This window comes from Equus quagga, chromosome 3, assembly GCF_021613505.1.
Source record: "Equus quagga isolate Etosha38 chromosome 3, UCLA_HA_Equagga_1.0, whole genome shotgun sequence".
NCBI classification, from domain to species: domain Eukaryota; kingdom Metazoa; phylum Chordata; class Mammalia; order Perissodactyla; family Equidae; genus Equus; species Equus quagga.
Genome location: NC_060269.1, coordinates 4,212,531 through 4,229,597, shown reverse-complemented (window position 1 = coordinate 4,229,597; position 17,067 = coordinate 4,212,531). Strand labels below are relative to the sequence as shown.

General features: G+C 38.1%; 1 protein-coding gene across 6 annotated transcripts in view; it reads left to right on the top strand.

Moving 5' to 3' along the window:
• Positions 1-17,067, top strand: part of COL25A1 (collagen type XXV alpha 1 chain) — a 440,445-nt gene that overhangs the window by 324,690 nt on the left and 98,688 nt on the right. For all 6 annotated transcript variants that reach the window (XR_006887816.1, XR_006887815.1, XM_046655549.1 and 3 more), the window contains exons 11-12: positions 12,105-12,131; positions 14,172-14,216. Coding sequence is in view for 4 of the 6 variants with exons in the window: in XM_046655549.1 (XP_046511505.1) it covers positions 12,105-12,131; positions 14,172-14,216 (72 nt within the window). In the remaining 2 variants the exon portion in view is untranslated. The remainder of the gene's footprint in view (positions 1-12,104; positions 12,132-14,171; positions 14,217-17,067) is intronic.

The following is a 17,067-nucleotide window of genomic DNA, read 5'->3' as shown; positions in this document are numbered from 1 at the left end:
TTAAATATTATGTGTGTGTATGGGTGTGTGTGTGTTGACTTGAAGCCTGTAGGGAGAAGTGTACATTGTACCAATAGTTCTGACCTCAGAACTACTTATGAGTGTGTCACAATAGTCTGTGATCCTTTTTAATCCTTTTTTGATCTATAAAATGTAGGCAATGATTCCTATTCTACCTGTCTCACTAGGTTATGGTGAGAAGCAAGTGAAATAACAATACTATGAAAATGCTTTATGAACGACAAAGAGTTCCATAAATGAGAAGTATGGCTATTAAAACAAATGTGTCGTGACGTAAGCTGGCATACAGAAAGGCCACTCTGAAACCCAGGGGCTAGAGCAGTGTGATGAGAGCCGTCCATTAAGTTATGGTGTGTCAAATACCGCTGTTGACAATGCAGCTTATGCCTTTTGTCCTGTTTGTTCTCATCATTGTTTTTGGCCCTCTCCTACATGTCTCATCATCTTACATTATCCATTTTTCATAACACGCACCTTCTCATCCACCAGTTAAAACAAGGAAAGATAATAACACCACTGCTCTCATCTTTTGCATGGTATGCAAAACCCACTGCATCCGTTGGTTTGTGCCGTGTTTGCTCACAATGAGGGTCTTGAGAGGCACTGGAGAATTTTTTAAAATTTAAAATGTCTCTGATGATGAAATGAAAAAACTAGGAACAGTCTAAAATTAGCTCTTACAAAACTGTTTATGAACCTGTCAGGTGGGGAATTAGTTTTCATAATCCGGGGTATATATCTTATATTGCAAAATTAATCATGTGAAGATTAACAGCGTCAGATAGAATAAAAAAGACCCAGAGCTTAGGCAGGTCCACATGCATTTAGTCCTGCTGTGCGTCTATTCTGTAAACATGACCTGCAGGTTTTCTGAGAAGTTCAGGATGAGATTTTTTTAAAGACAGACTTTTGAGCTAAAATAAGTTGGACTCCATCTAAATAAGGCGAGAACCACTCTAGGTCATAAAACTAGACCAAACAATCAAACCAAGGCGTGACCACATTGGACATGCTAAAGGTCTGAATCCCAGCACAACTCATCTTTGTTCTTCAGTTCTTCAGAAGTTTAAGTAGTCATTAAAATAGTGTTTCTGAAGGTATCTTTCCTTTTGATATTCTTACTGTTTCTTTCTCTGACAAATGTAGTAGAAATTCTCAAAAGCATGAAAGATAGATGAGATATATATATATATGTGTGTGTGTATATATATATATGTATATTTAATATGCCAACTAGTCCCAGTTTCCTGGAAATTATTTTTTGGTCCAAAGTGTCTGCATCCAAGGTCTTGCAGACCAAACCACTTTCCCTGCTCTGAAACTCTCTTCATTCCTCTCCGGCCCCTCAAATAGCATCTCCATTCATTTCTTTCTGAATTATGAGTACTTAAAATGTTGTTCATGGGCCCTGGTGGGTCTGAGAGTTCGAAACTCAGAAAAGCTGTGCTGTTATTGCTCCTCAAGGTGAAATTTGGACTTGTGTCCAAAGAGGCTATAGATATTTTCAGTTTATTTTAATTTTGCCTGCAAACACATTTAGTACATTTGGGTCAAGTGAATATAATGCGTTTTATGTTAGCTAATAACAAGCATAAATAATTGCTTCTGCTTCATTTAAAATAAAACTGAAATAACCAATATATGAGGGTCTACTTTAAATATATTTGGTTCTAATGCCTTGCTATCCTACAGCTCTGGTGAAACTCATCGTTTTCCTTAATTGTACTTTTCTCTGCCAACTGTCTTGATGCGCAGGATGGCAGACATCAGAGACAACAGCAGGGTTCTCTTCGTAATTTTAATCCAGCAAAGAGCAAAACTGCAAACCTTCAAATCACAAATAGCAAAAATGGACCAAAATTGTGGTAGGATATTTAGTTATTAGACTGGATTTTAACACTACAATCTTGTCTGGTAAAACTACGCGCACTTCAACAGTGCACGCTGCCTGCTGGGCCACCCTAGCAACAGTTTGAATGCTTTATCATCCTCCCTTCTTCTGGTTGTCCGGTGAAGTAGGCGTAATCCCATGTCGACAGAGCCCCTCCCACCTCCTTGTGCTTTTGTGCAGGGCCTGTAATGCTTGGTTTTCCAAATGGACCTAGAGAAAGTAGACAAGCAATGCCTTCTCCTTCTGGTGCTAAGCCACTGCCCCATCCAGTTGCTCAGCTCGAGGGAAGCCACTCTGGATTCCTGTGTGCGTGGACTTCTATGGAGGCGTCCCAAAGTCACTTTAGTGTGGTGACAGAGAGGAACACTCAGCTTTCCTGTGAAGCTGGTTCGGTCTCTGAGAAACAGGAAGTTGACATTTGAGGGCGCATTTTCAATAGTGATTTCAGAGCACAATCAGGTAACCTAAGTATAAAAGATAGTTTAAAGGCTGAAGAGATGACTGTATTCTTCCCAATCTCATTTTGTTTTTCTTAACCACCTCTAGGCTGTGAATCTGCTCTGTTTTTAACAATCTTCCACTAGCCCCAGTTAAAGTTCTGATAAGCCATGTCACATTGGACAGTTGAGATATCTAAGCCTTAGATTCCTCATATGTAAAAGTGATGAAACTAAATGAGATCTGAGTCCACTTCCAGCTCTGAGTCCTGGCATCCAACCATGTTTTCATGATAAATGCACAGGCACATATTATATAGCCGTTCGTCCGTGTTATATACACATTCCTATGTATTCTGTAAATAATTAGGTACAATGAGCAACAGCCATATATTAAGTTCTAATGGATGGAAGCCTTAAAAACTGCCTTTCCTCTGCAAACCTATAATCAACTTCTCTAATTGTCATTTCTTTTAACTTTAGAATCCAACCTACTGTAGGTAAACTGATGCAAAATGTCACTCTTGTATGAGGATATTAATGAAATTATAATTAATCTCTTTTACCAAATTCTCACATCTTTTCATTTGATTAAGAAGAAACTTGTGAAAACAAAATTGGCTCCATGTAAGTCCTGTGCCTTATGTCTGCAGATTAAGGACAAATGTACAAATTTTAGGGCAAGAGTGTAAATGGAAGCCCTTATACAAGTGTCTAAATATTTAAAAGGCATAAACCAAACTAATTAACTGATAAGTAAATATGTTCTATCCTATAACCCTCACATTTATATCTGCATAGTGACTTGGTAAATTCAAATGAAAATTGTTGCACTCCTTAGAGGGCCACGCCAGAATGTGTTGGCGTGGGGAGAGCATTTGTACCCCAGCCCCGGGCCCTGGCCCTGGCCCGCTCCTTTTCTCTCCCACACCTACCTCCATCCCTCAACTTTATGAGACTCGAGCGCTCCCATGTAGCCATTCTGGGAGAAGATCAAACTCCACACCCCTCAAAATACCCACCTCTGGTTTATTCTTGTGCACACCAGTGGTGTGGTTCACCTTCAGAAGAACAGACCTGAGAAAGAAGCAGCTCACAATCCTTGAAGTGAGTGCCAGTCGTTGGGGCAGAGAATTCCAGAGTCCCTAGTACCCAAAGCATAGTCTACGGTTAGGGGTGGGCTGCCATGCAAGGAGAGGAGTGAAGCTAGAGAAAGGCTCTCTAAAGCGTGGGTCCCAAAGCAAGAGCACTCTTGCCCAGGTCTAAGGGCAGCACAGAGTCCATGCGTCCGAAAGGATTCTTAAAGACACAGACATCCGCTTTGGCCACCTCCTTTGAGACAACTTCACACACACACACACACACACAATCACTCACACACATTCCCACTCTCCCAAGCTGAATTAGAAGCTGTCTTCTCCCCTTCTCCACAGCATTTATCACATCATATAATAATTGTGCTTGATACTGTGTTCAATAAGCTGAATGACTGAATGATATGAATCAAAGAATCAATAAATCAGGTACTTATACAAAGGAATCAGATTTATATTTTTCTCCCAACAAATGTCATTGCACACCAGGAGTAGGATTAGGCAGGATAAATCCAACAGAATTAGTACAGAACTGCTTTTTCTCCTCCATCTTATGTTCATCCATGTATTATAGATTATTTGGCATATATTTGTGTTCCTGAATATGCATGCTGTAATTAAATGACTGATTTTCATGAGGACAGTGAAAAAGTAACTGGGTCAATTTCTAGTCACATTTTGTGGCTATTTTTAAAGTATAGAGTATAAAAGATCTAGAAGAAGTCTTAGGAATGACCTAGTTTATCACTTCACGGATAAAGAAACAACATTCGAGTGAACACAAATCTTGACCAAGGTCACAAAGTAGTCAGCGGCAGAACTAGGCTAGAAGCCAGTTCACCTGATTGCAGTCTTCTGTGTTTTCCACTCTCCATCTGCTAGATCTGCACTTTCCAATACAGCCGCTGCTAGCCACACGTGGCTATTTAAATTTAAATTAAGATTAAATAAAATTTAAAACCCAGTTCCTAACAGTGGCACTAGCCACATTTCAAGTGCTCAGTAGCCTTATGTGGTTAGTGGCTACCATACTGGATAGGGCAATAGAGACCATTGCTATCATTCCAGAAAGTTCTGATGGACATTGCTGGTCTAGATAGAAAACAGATCTGAATAGTAGATGAGTATATAGTATAGTCCTAAATTTAAGTCCTCCTTCTGCCCACCGTGGGATATTTAAATTTTAGCAGCTATTGTTTCTCAGCCTTGTTGATTTAAGATAGGAAGAGCACTTACACTTTACTCAATAGAAATATTTTTTACTGAGTGTAGTGTAGGGCGAAAGGCTTTTGTGAACCATAAATTTGTTTCCTTTATGGTGCACCAGGGAGGCATGCTTAATCACAGAGGGCAGAGGAAGCCTGTTAATTTTTCTTTCTTTCCGGGTCATTTCCATTTTAGGTTCAGCAATGAGAATTTATTAAATATTTAAAGGAACGGAGTAAGCTAATTTCAGCCCTGGATATCTGGTGAGAGGTGATAAGAGTCTGTTTTGGGACCTAATCAGAATGTAGATTCTCAAATACCTAGATCTGTCTTTAATCTGCTGGTGGTAGTTAATGCTCAATATTTAGTCTTGGGTCCTGGTTTTGTCAAGTGGTGAGAAAAATGTATTACTTCTTTAATTTCCTGAGCTTTAAGAGACCTCCCTTTAACAGGTCCCAGCATCATGATTTCGAGAAATACCAATAAATAAATCATCCTGGTTTAATATTGTCCCCAAAAAGTCAGCACATGAGATAGAGAAGTCAGAAAGCATGTATTCTTTAAAAAAATAATTACTCCTTTTAAAATTTTTTTCATCAAACATTCATGAATTAATATAATGACATGTCATCTTATTGACAGTCTCTAAATGAGACCTGTTTTGGAGGAACTTCCTGAAATAGAAACTATGGGATGATATTATTGAAACAAAAATCCCAGCTACTTCAACTGAAACAACTGCCTCAAAGCTGGGAACTCTTTCCAGTGATGTAGTTGTGATCGTTTGGACAGTAAAATAATGGAGGAGATCTGAGAAATGTAATTTAACAATTTTTATATTAATTCATTGTTTCAGTTTAGTCAGTAATTATTGATTTGCTAGGCAATGACCTGAGTGCTGAGGATGTAAAATATATGGGCTGAAGAATTTGCTGCCTAGTCAAGTAGATTTTATAAATATGTAAATATATTAAAATACAGCCAGTTAAAATGTGCTAGAGAAACACAGAAGATAAAGACAAGCTCTGTCTGGGGGCAGCGGAGAAGGCTCACAGAGGAAGTGAGTTATGACCACTGAGTCTTGAAGAATGATTAAGAACTTCACACGAAGACTAACAGGAGACTGCTTGGGAAAATAGAAATGATGAAGTGTGACTGACGACAGAGTCCACGAAAGACTCGAAACAAGAGACGAGGCTCCCGGGTCTCAGCACCGTCCTGCTCTTGTTTATGCTGTGTTCCTCCAAACCCAGTTCAACCAAATCATGGGCCTTTACACTGAAAACACTTCAGCACACTCTCTCATGTTCTAAACATTTCCCAGTTCTTTCTAGTTTGGCATTTCCACACACCGAAGCTATGAAATCTGAATCTTGTAAAACCTTGTTTGAATTACACTCCAGACATACATATAATGGTGGCTAGAGTTTATGCTTCTTGACCTTCGCTCATCAAACATCCAAGCAGAACTTGGAATTTTATATAAGGAGATCTTAAATGAATCTCTCTTAAGTAAGACAAATTTCTGTTTTTTACTTCAAATTTGCTCTTACTCTTTATAAAACAAGTCTACCTATTTTCTGATCTTGTGATGTATTTGACCAGATTAGTATCTTTCAAAAAGTTATAATTAAAGTCTGTTGCACCAGACCCTTAGGAAAATCTGAAAGTAACATTTTATGACTCCATTAGTGAGATTATGCATGTTATCATTCTTCGCTATGAAACCAGACTTTAAAACGTATTTTCTTCATTTTGCCTAACTTTTATTGAATCATGGGAAAATTCTTAAAGGGGAAATAATTTTAAATGGCTTAATAATTTGGTGCTTTTATCCTCCCCTTCACAGACGGACCACCTCTTTTTTGTTCCCTGCGCTTTCTTCTTACAGAAGCCAGTTGTATATTCTTGTATCCAGAAATGACCAGCAGCTTTCAGAGCTTCAGGTTTTACTGTTAGCCATCAGGGACGGAACAGGAACTGTGTCCGCCCGCTGCTCACACAGAACATCGTTTCCTAATAGCAGGCAACCAGACCTTGCCTTAAAACACCTCCCAAGAGGCATGCTAAAGGACATTATTTAGAAACTCTGTATCCTGTTTAAGCAATTAATACCTCAATCAAATCTGTGCTAACATCGGTAGTGTCAGAAAAATTCATTAATTTTTTTCCATTCCGTGATCTATCAAGCAAGAGCCTTTTTTAAATTACAGATTTTTTTTTTAGTTTTACAAACCGGAAAGCACAGCCAATGCATAATGTTTATAGAAACATCCATTTCTTAACTGCCTGCTCTGAAGATTAACTTGGTTGATAATTCTACCTACTGTTTGCCTAATGGCTTTCTGAAGGGCATTAGAGACCTCAGACCTACCTCCACAGCCACAACACTCTTACTGCTGATGAGACTGTGACTAAGATGATTTTTGCTTTGCTGTTTTAATAGAAGCCAGGAACTGAATTCCTCCACTCACTCTTGCTCTTAGAGGTAATCTAGAGGCTGTTAGAATGACTCTAACAAACACAAGCTTGAAAAATCTTGTCACTCCTGTCTTGAGACACTTTGTCTAAGGTATGAGAAAAACTTGATTTACTTTGTGTATTCATTTATTTATTCTTATAATATTTATCACAATCTAAGTAAATACCCTTGTGCTTACAAGCACTTGCAAGGCCACACAGGCACCCTCTTGGTTCCCCATCCGGATCCCCATCTCTGCTAGCTGCCTGTAGCCTCCTCGGTGTTCTTGAACACTCTTAGCATACACTCACCTCTTGGCCTTTGTACTTGCTGTTCTCTTGCCTGGAACATTCCTCCCCCTCCCGTATGCATGGCTCTCTCCCTGACCTCTTGCAGAGCTATGTCCAGGAGTGACCTTATCACTGAGACCTTCCCTGCCCCCCTAGTTTAAAATACTACCACATCTGCTTCTCCCAAGCCATATCCCCATGTTTACTTTAGCACTTACCACCTGACTGCAACTTTGTACTGGACTTGTTTATTTGTTTACTGTCTTTCTCCATTCACTAGAATGTGAAGTCTGGGGGTCATGCATTTTTACTCATTTTGTTCACTGCTGTATCCCAGAGCCTAGCCTGACACTCAAAAGCTGTTAAGTGGATGAATGAATGAATGAACTCGAAAGGATTTGCTGAGCAATTACTATCTACCGGGTACTGTGCATGACAAAAGATACTTAGAGCAGAGAAAGAGGTAACCAGATAATTACACTATTGTTGGTACATTCTGTAAAAGGCTATCATAGGGGTGCTTTGGAGAACAAAAGAAGGGGAGCTTACCCCATGGGTGGGGGTGCTGAGCTCTGAATTATGGAATGGGTGAAGGAGAGAATACGAGAGGAAAAAGCCCGTTGTAGGAACAGAGAGCTCGAGGTGCAGAGGTGCAGAGTTGTGAAAGTGTAGCTTATGGGTGAACTGCAGCTGTTACAAAAGCCTGGACTTTCCCAAAAGCTCTGGAAAGTCATTGAAGGATCTTTCAACAGAGGAAGGGATGAACCCATTATCCTTTTAGGGAGCTCCCTCAGGCAGCACTGTGCAGAAAGAACAGAAAGAAACTAAAAGCAGAGTAGCCCTTAGGTGGGTGTCACACTAGCTGGGTGGGAGAGAAGAGGGTTTGAACATTGCAATGCAGCTGAAGAAGAGGCTGGACTTGAGGGATGTTCTTGAGGAGCTATCTGGACGTGGGGCAGGAGGAGCGAAGGGTCCCCCCCTCAGGCCTGAGTACATGCTTTTGGTAAAGGCAGTCATCAATGGGGACTATCATATTTCTTTCACTTACTTGCTCATCATGTTCTACTTAATATTTTACATGATCTTTAGAAATGGAATCTAGCAGGGTTGGGGAAAATAGGAAAGAAATCAGTGCACTATGTAATTTCTTACTTGTTAACAGTTTTTAACTTAACCTTGCATAGCTCTCCATGGTCTTTTCTGAAAGATCAAGAAAACTTGGTATAAAAGTTTATCTGCAGATAACTGATATTGTTACTCCACACTTAGAATTTTTCAAGGGCTCATTTGGTTTTTATCTTTTGAATAAAGTTCTGTCCATTATGCAAAATCCTTCAGTGAGAAAGTTCATACATTTTACATCACTCAGAACCTACATTGAAATGAGCACACAGTATTTTAAGGTTCAAATTATAGTTTAACCCTTCTGGAGTTAAATGTGGCTTAATATGTCAAGATGCTATGTGTTATGCACTTTTTAATCTAGAGGCGTACAAAGAAATTATTTTGAAAAATAAAAGAGACCAGATTATTCCCATTTTAATTGGTGGACAAAGTATATGCAAATATAAAGGTGTCCACCAAGAAAATGTCTAAGAAAGGAATAAGTCATTGATTAATAAGAATGACTAAAAAGATCAATTCTTTGGTTTGAAAAACTATTTGATCCAAACTTAGTAAGTCATGAGGATAACAGCAATGGAATTATTTCAGAAATCTTAGAACACTAGAAAAATGGACTTTAATTTTAGGAACACCAGGAAGCACTAGTTTGACAAATAAATAATGGACTTAGGACATCCTTCATCCAAGTCATTATTCATAAGGACTTTTGAGCAGGCTGAAAATGTAAATAACTTTAGGAAAGATCAGATACGCTAGTAAATGGTTCTATGGTGTTTGCCCATCGCTTTATAAATTTATGTTTGTATTAGAAACCACAAAATTAATCAAACGTAGACACCTTAACCAACTGGTAGCAACATACCCTAAGTTCAAAATCAATTTTTGAGCAGTGAAGCCTTCAGTTGTAAACTTAAATTTAATGTCCACAATAACACAGTTATATAATGGCGTTGTTAATCTAAGGGTACTCAAAACAGATACATATAAGCAAAATCTTGATCAATAAAGTAGCTATTTGGTGTGTGTAGGTGTGCGTGTGTGTGTGTGTGTGTGTATACTCGAATGTGTCTGTACCTTGTATACAATGCTGCTATATTCCCAGTCTCCTCCTGGTGAGGGATGACAGTATCCTTGGCCTACTACCATTTTTGCTTCCATTGAGATCAAAGAAATATATGCACATTTTTTGGTAGCTAAGAATATATCCTCGGCAACATTGTTATGAATAATCCACAAGACATTTATTAACAATTCAAAATTAATGTTATATCGTAAAAACTGCTTATATTTTTGGAGGTTAGCAAAAATAGCAGTCATTCCTAACAGTGAAGAAAAAATTTTATTTTCCTTATAGCTATCCTTTGACTTTCATTAAATATCATGTTGAAATATACAATTAATATAATTTTATGGATTTCAGAATTATGAGTAGTCTTTCTAAATCTCTGATTTAATGTAATCATGCAACAAAGACCAAATTAGAAAATACCAGATATGTTAGTCTCTAGCTAAAACACTTGATTTAAAATGTGCCCTTCTGCTATAAAAACAAAAATTAAAATTAAAATTAAATAAATAAATAAAATGGAAAAAACAATTTGCCCTTCTTTTTGAACAAAGTATTCCCTTCCAGGGTTATACATCAGTGCGATGAAATATCCAATTTTAGTGCACAGTATTTTTTCAAGGGGCAAAGTTACGTTTATAATGGGAAACAAATCTTTTTGAATTGAGCCTGTACCTTCTCAGTCTAAACATTGAATTAATGTACTTTTCGTTATATAATTTCCTTTCTAACATCAACATTTTAAGAAGTGAAATACTCAAGAGATGCTTGGAAAAATGGAATCATAGACAATGATAGAACCCAAGTCTTGTCTTCACTCTCAGATCTCCTATCACTGCGACTTTCAAACTCTGCCTTTACTTAGCTTCACATTCACTTACCAAACAATTTACCCAAGTGAGGAAATGATCGAACATGTTTATGTGCTGAGGGGAAGGGACTAGTAGAGAGCAGCAGGCTCTGATATGGTGCAGGGATAATTAACTGGGAAAGGCCCCTGAGGGCGGAGGCGAGGATGGATTCCAGTCTACTGGAAGCACTTTCCCTGGACACGAGGAGAGCCTCTTCTTCTGACGGAGGAAGGAAGTCCATGTGGGTTGGAATTGATGAGAGACATGAAGTTGGGGGAATTTTCACCTGCTAGCCTCTGTTTTCTCTGCAAAATCTAAAACAAGGAGAATTTTAAATAGAAGGAGTGAGATGAGTAGGGAGTGTGTCTGACCACACAGATGTGTCAGATAACGAGGTCGTTAAGAAGTTGGTGGGTTGAGTAAATCAGAAAGGAATCTATAAAGGTGGTATTGCCCAGTGCGCCTACAAGAACCTAAAGCTGATTATATGAAGAAATTGTTAGTCTTCCCCTGAGGATTACAGAATAATTTATGAGGAACAGATTCTCTGAATGTCCCTAAACACTGTTTATTTTTCATTAAAAAATTATGCATGGCCAGTTCTTCCTCTAATGACCACTCTAGTGCTTTATTTAACGTTACAGAGGGTGAATGTCTGGTGCTGATTAACTGAAATGTCACACACGGAAAATAAGCTAGTTGTAGTTAAGTGTAACGGAATAAAGAACTTTTTACAGGAAATGATAGAGTATCTATAACTTTGTTAAAATTTACTAAAATTAAAAGTATTTTTGAAAGAATCAGAAGAAAAGTTCTTAATATTCTTATTTAAAAATATACATGAATAGTCAGAATTATACCTGTATCTCTTTGTGCTCTTTTCCACCATTCCAAAGCTGTACCTTATTCTAAATAAAGCAAACAGAATCCCACCACTGACTTTGTGCTTGAAAAACTGCTCAATCTCAGAACTGCCACATTTCCATTTTACGTATAAATATTCCCATTCATATTCCTGAATATTATATTCCACTTCCCCACCCCCGAGTATCATAGTTTAAGCAACGGCTGACAGCATCTTTTGTTCCCTTTTCTGGTACACACTAGATGCCACAACTGACCTTGGCGTCCGATACTTTGTAAACAAGTTTTTGTGCAGGTCAATTGGCCACATTTCATAAGAGGAAGAATAGAGCAAAACATGTTTCTTTGTAATGCTGTTCAATTATTTCCTCTACCAATCCGCTGACTGAAGTTTTTCAGGTACGGAAGTCACAGAATGTGTCCGTTTGCTGGGAACTGCATTGCATTTTAAGTGCTTCTAGCAGCAACATCTCCAGCCTTCCAAATGAGACTGATATGATGATAGATTTGCAGGTATTTGAAGAAACAGATGCACTGGAACAGCAAAGGTTCTTTATTGTTTTAAAGGAAAAATCAGAATCCTACTGCATATGCTTAATGTTCTTCAAAAAAGAACAAGAGAGAAGAAAAGACCCTTTGTGTACTTCCAACAGAAAATTTTCATTTTCCTTGATGTACAAAACATCAGCATATTTCAGCACAGCGAGGAGAACCCTGCAGGATAGGACAGTTTTAATTGGTCATTTAACTTTAAATGGTTACAATATTATGTTAACTGGATTGTTTTTCTTTGTTTAGGGTCCTCTGGGGCCTCCAGGACAAAAGGTAAAGTATAAACACACTGTGGAAGTAATTTTCCTCCATGGCCTGATGGCCAGCAGGAGAGGCGAGTAGAATTAGCTACTGTAAGCCTTGCTGAAGAGGTCTGGTTTGTGCAATCTGCTTCCTAAAAATATAATCCTATAATGTGGGCCATTAGATTTCTAATCAACTCCATTATAGAAAATCCAATAAATCCAGAGCAGACTCTATTTTTAAGTTGTCTGCCAAATTTGTAGGTTATTGAATTTTTAATTTAAAAACTGGTAAAACATTGTGACAAAACTCAGAATGTGGAGGGTCATTTGGCATTGCAAGTTGAGTGCATGGCCTGGCTCAAATGTTTGATTAACACATGACCATAAAACTGGCTGGAACAAAAGATGGACTTGTTGCTTGGTGGCTGTATTCCAGTGGCCCGTGAGCGTTTTCCTCTGCTGAGGTAGCCTGAAAAGTGGCTTCCTGACTCTCATTTCAACGTTTTCCACAGTCATCAGAATTGATCATTGCCTTCTGATGGAGAGGATCCAGCAGTTCTAAAACTGGGTCAATACCACAGTAGTAAATATATCAATAGCAGGTAGATGGCCCTTTGCCAACCAAATGTCACTAAGTTCCTATTCCCCATTACACTTCCCACCCCACTGTGGGGAAGGGGGTATTTAACCCACAGAAAATTAAAGAAAACAATTGTATTACAACAGGTGGAAAAGTGATTATTCTTTATCTTTGGAATCCATCAAAGATAGAGACTTCTTATCCCCCAAGCACTGGGCATGTGGCATCTGTTGAAACTTGATCCTACAAACCAAGCAAAAGCCAATAGGTTGTGAGACAACTTGAGTGTAGGAACACTTTGTCCTTCGCAATAATGTCTCTATTAAGCTTGGTGTGAAATTGTAAAGCTACTCTAATCCACATGCAACTGGGGTAAAATTACTGCCTCGGGCTTCAGGAAGTCCTTTAATGACCCACTCGATATAACCATAGAGCACTGAGGAACTGGCCGTCTCAAGTTGTTTTGCATATAATGACTATATTTTTAATAGCTTTTACTTTTTAGAGCAGTTTTAAATTTACAATTACTAATTTTTTAAAACTTTTTCCATGATTATTAAAGAAATTTAATATCATCCATCTATTAAGAAAAATATGTTTTCCAGTGCTAGACTAAGAATAAGCACTTTCTATTTAAAAATAGTTTCTCCAGAGCCTAAGAAGGAAGTGTACCAAGGGAAATGACATCACTATTTGAAAAATTTGTTTATATTTCTGTGTCCAGTTAAATGTCACCGATTTTCCCAGGTAGCAATCGGCTCTCTTGTTCTCAGCCCACCCCGCCTACGTCCGAGCATTCGGAGTCACCCCAGTGCGCATGTGCACGTCTGAGTGCGCGCCCGCGCACACGCACTTACCTTAATATTTTATGTACCCAAGTTGTGTTGTTCCTAGTCAGTGTTTAACATTTGTGACGTCTTTTCTATCTACCTTGGAAGACGTATTCACACTCATGTAGCTTAAATGTACTCCCCGAAAGTCCAGGGGAAAATGCTTCAAATACAGCAAATCCGAGTTTACAACATGGCTCCCTTATTTGACTAACTGTGGAACAAAGGGTGGTTATTTTAATTACCTTTTGTTTTATGGCATTTAAACTCATGAAATTCAAGACGTACTGCTACTGCTGGGCTTTTTCCAGATGGAGGTAGGCCTATTTATTTCTTAAAAGCACCCAAACTTAGAGCCATGTGGCCCTCTGATAGCTATGGATCTCAATTTATGGTGTGGATTTCTTTAAAATCATATTAGGGTTAAGTGGATATTTAGAAACATGGTTAAATTTAACTCCATAGTTTCTGGGAAAGGTTGATGGATCTGCCTACAGTATTATATATTTGAACACAGTGGATAAGGTCTGAAAAACAGCCTCCCAGACATGTTATAGCAAGGTAACGTTATGGCTAACATAACTAATACAGTTTACCTTTAGAATTGAAATATTTTGTGATTATGATATGAATTTAATTTAATCATATGTCTCCATAGGGTTCTGTTGGAGCACCTGGAATTCCAGGGATAAATGGGCAAAAGGTGAGTTCTATGGAATACAGTATTTTTGATCATTTGGAGAGGATTAAAATCACAAAATTATTTTAGTCAGTAATGTTAATAAAAAGATTATGTGGTTATAAAAACACTACATATGGGCCCGACCTATGGCAAAGTGGTTAAAGCTCTGCATGCTCCACTTCGGTGACCCAGGGTCATGGGTTCAGATCCCAGGCTTGGGCATACTCCACTCCCTAGCCATGCTGTGCAGGTGTCCCACATACAAAGTAGAGGAAGATGGGCACAGATGTTAGCTCAGGGCTAGTCTTCCTCAAGCCAAAAAAAAGAGGAGAGTTGGCAACAGATGTTAGCTCAGCGTGAATCTTCCTTAGCAAAAAAACAACAAAACAAAAACAAACCCCACTACATATGCTTTTGAAATAGAGAGAAATTATGGTGCAAATGATGAGAATGTTAAAATTAGTTTAATTTTTAAAGATGCATTATGTAGTCAGAAACTCTTGGAAAATTTTCCCTTTTATTTTGGTCAGTTATAAATGAGATACAACTATCTTTCTCATAAGTTTACATAGAATAGACAGAATGCTGTGTTTAGCATTAATTGTGATAAATAAAATGACCTCTAGCTTATCCTTGTTGTGATGAAAGTAATATGTATTATTTCTTTTGTTAACAAAAGTTATTCTTGTAGAGTGGGTAGCCCCATGACCTAGTGGTTATTTCAGCACACTCTGCTTTGGTGGCCCAGGTTCAGTTCCTGGGTGCAGACCTACACCACTAGGAGGCGGCCATGCTGTGGTGGCTACCCACGTACAAAATAGAGGAAGGTGGGCACAGAGGTTAGCTCAGGGCGAGTCTTCCTCAAGCCGAAAAAGGAAGATTAGCAACAGATGTTAGCTCAGGATGCATCTTTCTCAGCAAAAAAAAAAAACTTATTATCATAGAGAGAATCTATTGGAATCTTCTGAATCCAGAAGCAAGCTCTTTTTCCTGTTAAGCAAAATTAGAAGTTAAGTAGACTTGCCAGGCTCTGGTAGTACACTTTTACTGGACTGTTAATAACGAGGAGAAAAAAGTAAAAGAAAACCAGCCCCACAGCTCTACGTAGACATACCCTTGTGCGTGTGCATGTTTACACCTGCAGCCTACTTACCAGTTGGACAAAGCCTCTGGCTTTGGTGGGTCTGGTGTTCTGTGCTCCCCAGCAGTCCTGACTGCTCCTCCGTCTGGAACCCTACAGAGACCAGGAAAGCCATGGTGGCTGCGAACGAGCCGCCAGCTGGGCCAGTCCACAGAACCAGGGAGCCGAGCCAGGCATTTCCCGTCTTCCCCACAGCTTTGGGACTGGCCTTTTGAAATCCTGTGACCCGTCGGCTTGTCTTCCCAGAGGATTTTAAATCCACGCACTCTGAGTGGAATTCTGAAATCGTAAGGAGCCCAACCATTATAGACAGAATAGATCTTAATAAATGCACATCCATTTGCTTTGCAAATCCTGGTAAAGAGAAAAGATTAACTTTCTGTTTAGAACATTGCAGATCATGGAGGAAAACAAGCAAAAATGAGAAAGTGTATTCATTCTAAGATGGATTTGAAAAGTATGTAAATTAAGGTAATATATGGAAGGGACAAAACGTGGATAGAACATAAATATCTTTAACATTGGTGAAAACAAAACTTAGACGCCTAAGGTTAATGTTTTGCCTTTTCTTCTTGGCTTCTTTTCTTTTTTCAACTCTGAGACAATCATGAAAATTTATAGAAGCCTTTAACCTGAAACAAAACAACTTTAAAACTGTCACATATATGTTTATGAAGACTGCATATTCTTTATTTTTGCAAAGGAAATATGCAATTTCCTTAGCAAGAGAAAGGAATGTGACATTTTCTTGTCCTAGTCACCAAGTTTAAATTATGTTTCAAGGAAATAGTTAATATTTGCAGTTTTATGTCTTGTTGTACATCTTTGTGGCATTTTAAAGTGTTTCCTATAAAACTAGGGAAGCTGAATGGTTCACGCCTTTATGAAGGTATCAGCAAAATGTAGTTTAAGATTGTTTTTTCTACTCCATGGAACTTAACCTAAAAGTTTATGTATGAAATTTCTCTTAATCCTAGTCGTTATCTAACATTTGTAATATTTGCTAAATCATCTTTAGGAAAAGAAAGTACAAAAAATGCATCCCCTTCACTGAAACGGCAGGTCATTTAGACAGTAAAAACACAGTTGGAAAAAGAGTAATAATTCTATTCTTAGAGCATATGAAATGTGTCTTGGATCTCTAGAATTTGTTTTTGTAAGAAGAGAGCTTACAATGACATAATCTTTTTAAAAAGCACCTGTCTTTAAATTATCTTCAGAAAACATTTTTTTCACATTAATTTCACTTTTTCCAAAGAAATACTTTTGATGCTTAGAAAATAGTTTTCAGAAAATAGTTAAGATATTTGATTTCTAAGCCATCAGAAATACAGCAAATAACAACTAGAAAATAAAAAGATTTTATAAGATTTTTATCTTATAAAAAAGAAAGACAACTAAACCATTTTAAGAAAACATTTTGTTTATTTTCCGCTAGAAATTTTTCCATCCATTCAAATTGACAAAATTGGTGATTCGCCTTGGCCAATAAACTTGGTGGTGACATTTTTTTTACACTATTTTGTTTTAAATATTGGTTGTCTTGACTGCTAATCTGAATATTTCTCATTTTTGTAATGCTCTTCCAATTCTTCAGATTGTATGAGGAAAAAAGACTTACATGAGCAGTAACATGGCATTAAACTCCAATCTAGCTCCTTCTCTCTTCACAGTCTATGAAGGGCTGCTGAGCATCCTTCTGTGAGAAGTGGGAGGCAGTGTGGTACGGAG